General features: G+C 30.3%; 1 protein-coding gene across 1 annotated transcript; it reads left to right on the plus strand.

The window, feature by feature from the left end:
* The first annotated feature begins 2,379 nt into the window (after positions 1–2,379).
* LOC136076358 (uncharacterized) lies at positions 2,380–3,340 on the plus strand. The gene is made up of 2 exons (XM_065789810.1): positions 2,380–2,582; positions 2,732–3,340. The coding sequence occupies exons 1-2, from the start codon at positions 2,465–2,467 to the stop codon at positions 2,974–2,976; spliced, it is 363 nt and encodes a 120-aa protein (XP_065645882.1). The 5' UTR covers positions 2,380–2,464; the 3' UTR covers positions 2,977–3,340.
* The last annotated feature ends 1,208 nt before the right edge of the window (positions 3,341–4,548 follow it).

The following is a 4,548-nucleotide window of genomic DNA, read 5'->3' on the forward strand; positions in this document are numbered from 1 at the left end:
CTTTGCAACTGATTTGATATATGGTTTCCAAGAAAGATTGGAAGTAGGAGTTAATCCTAGAAGATGAAGAGTAGGTGACTCATCGAGTACATCATCGTTCATAAATATAGGAAGATCTAAATTATTGCGATAACGATTGGCTGAAAAAAATTGAGTTTTATCTAAATTAAAGTTCACCAACCACAGTGAGCCCCATGCTGTAGCAAAAGTGAGATCCTTTTCAAGCTCAAATGCCCCCTCCAAGCAATCAGAGGGTGTTGGTTTCTTATCACGAAAAGAACAAATGGTAATATCATCAGCAAACAATGCCACCTTAGATGTGAGAATATTTGGAAGATCGTTAATGTAAATTAAAAAGAGTATAGGGCCAAGGATAGAACCTTGAGGAACCCCTGAAGTTAAAGAATAAGAAGAAGAGTGTTGTCCATCGAGGACAACTTTTATGCTACGATTGGAAAGGAAGGATTTAATGATCTTAAAGAGGTTTCCGGATCCAACATAAGTAGAAAGCTTATGGAGAAAACCAGCTTGCCAAGCTTTATCAAAAGCTTTAGAAATGTCAAAAGCGATGGTCTTAACCTCTCCACCTTCATCTAATTCACAATAAAACCTGTCAGTTATTACTGTTAGCAAATCAGCTGTAGAACGAGAAGATCGAAATCCATATTGATGGTCAGAAAGTAAGTTGTTAGATTCAAGATGAGAAATTACGTGTTTGTTAATTAAAGATTCAAAAACCTTGCTTATGATAGGAAGAAGACTTATGGGACGGTAGTTAGACCAATCAGGTCGCTCTCCAGAATTTTTGAAGATAGGGATAACAGATGCCGCTTTCCAGCAGACTGGAAAACAAGACTCTGATAAGCACTTGTTGAATAGTTTTGAGAGTATAGACGACAGCTCCGGAGAACACTTCTGCAAGACAATAACAGGTATGTTGTCCGGGCCACAAGCTGTAGAAGAGTCAAGGCAGGAAATTACTTTAGATACAGATGCTGGAGTGATATGAATATCAAGCAATGGATCTACCTGTTTGTTGGCAATTTCAGGTAGAACGCCTTCGATTCCGATACGATTTAAGGAAACAAAGCGGTTGGATGAATCGGCAAATTTTCTAGGGCGGCACTAAAAGCTTGCTACATAAAAAAATGCTCGGAAAACGACATCGGAAATCAAAAAACGTTGATGTTGATTTCCAAGCTTTTTGCTGTGTATATACTTTAAATTTAACTGTCCGTGCACAGACTGTTAAATTTAAAGTATGTTATTTAAAACTGAAATTACAATCAGTTTAGAGATACTAGCACCATTTCTAATTTAAACCAACCCTTATCAAAAGATAGAATAAACAAGTGTGAAAAACTGTTCAAGATTCAATAGAAAAACTCTTAAAACTTATTTTCTTTGCTGTTTTTGTCATAGTACACAGTATTTCGTTGTAAAGATAATATTCTATATCTTAGTCGCAACCTTTGATTTTATTAAACTATTCCTATTTGTTTCACTTAAACCGCTGAAGTGATTAATCCTAATTAGTTAACTTTATATTTTTTATTTACAATTCATAGTCACTAAAAATTTACCTGTTCACTTTTTAATTCTCTAACAAAATCCATTATTGATTATAGCTAGTTCTTTCAGCTTTTTTTTGCCACCTTTTAAACGCTTCACACTACTTCGGATTATACCGAACTATATAAATAAACAGTAAATTCACGGAACAATCAAAAAATATGTTTAAGAAAGATAAGTGTTTATCCCGCATTAGTTCGGTAAAATTTACAAAAACAATGAAACATTTTTATTACTTTTTTTCATGTTAAGTTTTATTTTACTGACTTCAAAAGAAATGTTACTTTAAAACTATGGTTATCATGATTGCTTGTATATTAAAATATTATAATCAGGTGCTGGGTGAAAACATATAAAATACTCTCTGATTACTAGCTTGATACCTTTTTACGTTTTTTACCCAGCTGAATTCGCTGCGTAGCGTTTTTACTGTAGATTTATGCAAACATATAAATTTTTAAATAAACTAATAAAACTTACAATATTTTAGAAAAATCCGGATTATCTCGAATAAAGGAATACAAATTTTTTTCAAAAAAGTTTGAAGTAAGTTAACAATTAGCATTGTGACTTAATATCCATTAATAAGATGTTTGTCGTAAGATAAAATTAAAAATGTCATGCGTTAGACAAATAAATTGATTTAGCCTCGTTCAACATTTTTTGCCTCACTATATTTAACATTCTTTTTTAATTTAAATACTAGTATCACATTTTAAAATGAGTTTATTAACATTTATTTGCGTTTGTTTATTGTTTATATTAATATTTATTGATTAATTGCTACATTCCTTTAAATTATTATAAAGGAAAATTTTCTAATTTTAAAGGCGACAGTGACGGTAACAACGACGTTGTAGATAACATCCCAAACAACTTTAAACCAAACTTGATGGAATCAGAGCAACAAAATGATGTTAAACCTTTTAAAATAAGAACAGAATTGCAAAATAGCAATGAAGATAGCTTTTGGGATAAAAATGGAAACATTGCGTTTTATGGAGTACAAGGTAACCTGGCAGTTCACGTAATAGTTTGAGCATATACCTGAAAATGTTACAAGACTTGCATGTTTCTGAAAAATTGTTGTCGCTTGTACTCAAATATATTTTTAAAACTGTATTTTGACTACAATAATAATATTTAATGTTTTATTTAGGAGAAGTGGATAAAGAGATACCCAAAAAACCAAAGTATATTCTTCATCTTCTGGACAAAGAAGCGGAGAGCTACGAAATGGCAAACAAAGGATATAGACCTACTTTGTTTAAAAATAACGAAGAGAGGTTTATGTCAAATATTTTAAATCCCAAAACAGTAAATGGAGGACTCAGCGATGTGACTGAAAACTTTCTTAGAAATAGTTATATCCCAATCAGATCAGTTTGCAAACCCAAGTGTTGAAAATAAAAATTATTTGGGGATTCAAAGGAGTCATCAGCAAATTCATAATCACTTAAACAATTATTTATGACGTGAGTGGCAAAATTATCATAAGCATGAAAGAGAAAATGCATTACAGCGCGAAAGAGAAGAACTGATTGAACAGGAACAAAAAGAGCACGCTTCTTTATTAGCCTATAGACTGGCATTACAAGAACAAAAGCATTTTTTAAAACCCGTTGGACCAAAAGCTATCGAACCTGGTAATTTTTTAATTTTATTTAAATACTTTATATGAATATAAAAATAAAATTGATTATCACTCAATCAAGTATAGCTTGTGAATATTTATAACACCGAGCTAATAGTTATGGAATATTTATAACACGAGTCTTGTATTCATGTATTCCTCTATAAAACTTAATATTTTAGATCGTTAAATATTTTTGTAAATACTTCCACTGAGTTTCTAGTGAGTACCCGCGTTAAATCGACGACGTTATGTCGTCAAAACAGTGTCTAACATCAAAACAACGGCACAACCTTGACTTGACGCTGGTTGCCTGCTAGATTGCTGTAACGCGAACAGCTTTATAATTAGTACTTTTTTTAAGAACTGAGTTTAATGTCAAATAGAGGAGCAAGACAAAACGCGGAAACAACTTATAATAGTAACTCAAAACAGATGCAGTATAACCCCCTAAAAGAATCTGGAAGATTTGCTAGTAAGTTGTTTGACAAGTTTAAAATTTTGTTTAAACTGATAAATGAAAATATTTACGAACAAACACGATATTTAATAGTAGTGGAAGTCACTTGTAAAATTTATATTTCATCACTTGAATTTAAACTCATTTCATAATTTAAACTTAGAATGGTTAACAGGGGCGTGTCTAAGGAATGTGTGCTACGTCGTTGGACGTACCCAAAAAAATCAAATAAAAGTTTTTCAACTTAATTATATTGTTGAAAAAAGTTTTACTATATACAGCTATTAAAACCAAACTACGGCAAAAACTAAACAAATTATTTGCACAGTTAATTATGTGAGACGGTTGGAAGAAAATTAAAAAGCGGAAAACCTAATAGTATTTCGGTTTCATAATTTTCCGATTATTAAATAATAACAATTACAATATTTTGATGGAGGTTAAACTAACTTTTAAATGTAAAATAACTTAATTAGAAACTTGAAATGACATTATTTTATTTCGTTATATAGAACTTTATGTTCTAATTTTTTTCTTTCGTTAGTTTAAAAAAAATCAAAATGATTTTTTCAGTTAAAACAAATAAACATTTTTACAATGATCTTGTTTTACAATTTTTATCAATAAAATTTAAATAAAAAAAAATAATAACGACAGGAGCAAGTAGAAGACAGAAGTCTTGTCACCAAGCCCCTATAGTAAGCGTAAAATATATTTTACAAAGTTCTCATTATATAAATTTACAAATACTCGTTATATAAAAAAAGTTAGAACATAATTACAACAAGAATACGACAAATTGCAAAAATTAAATAAATACATGCAGTAAAAAATATTACAATATTTTTCTTTTTCATTTAAAAATACAAAAATATGTTTGCGT

The sequence above is a fragment of the Hydra vulgaris genome, chromosome 02, assembly GCF_038396675.1.
Source record: "Hydra vulgaris chromosome 02, alternate assembly HydraT2T_AEP".
Lineage (NCBI taxonomy): Eukaryota > Metazoa > Cnidaria > Hydrozoa > Anthoathecata > Hydridae > Hydra > Hydra vulgaris.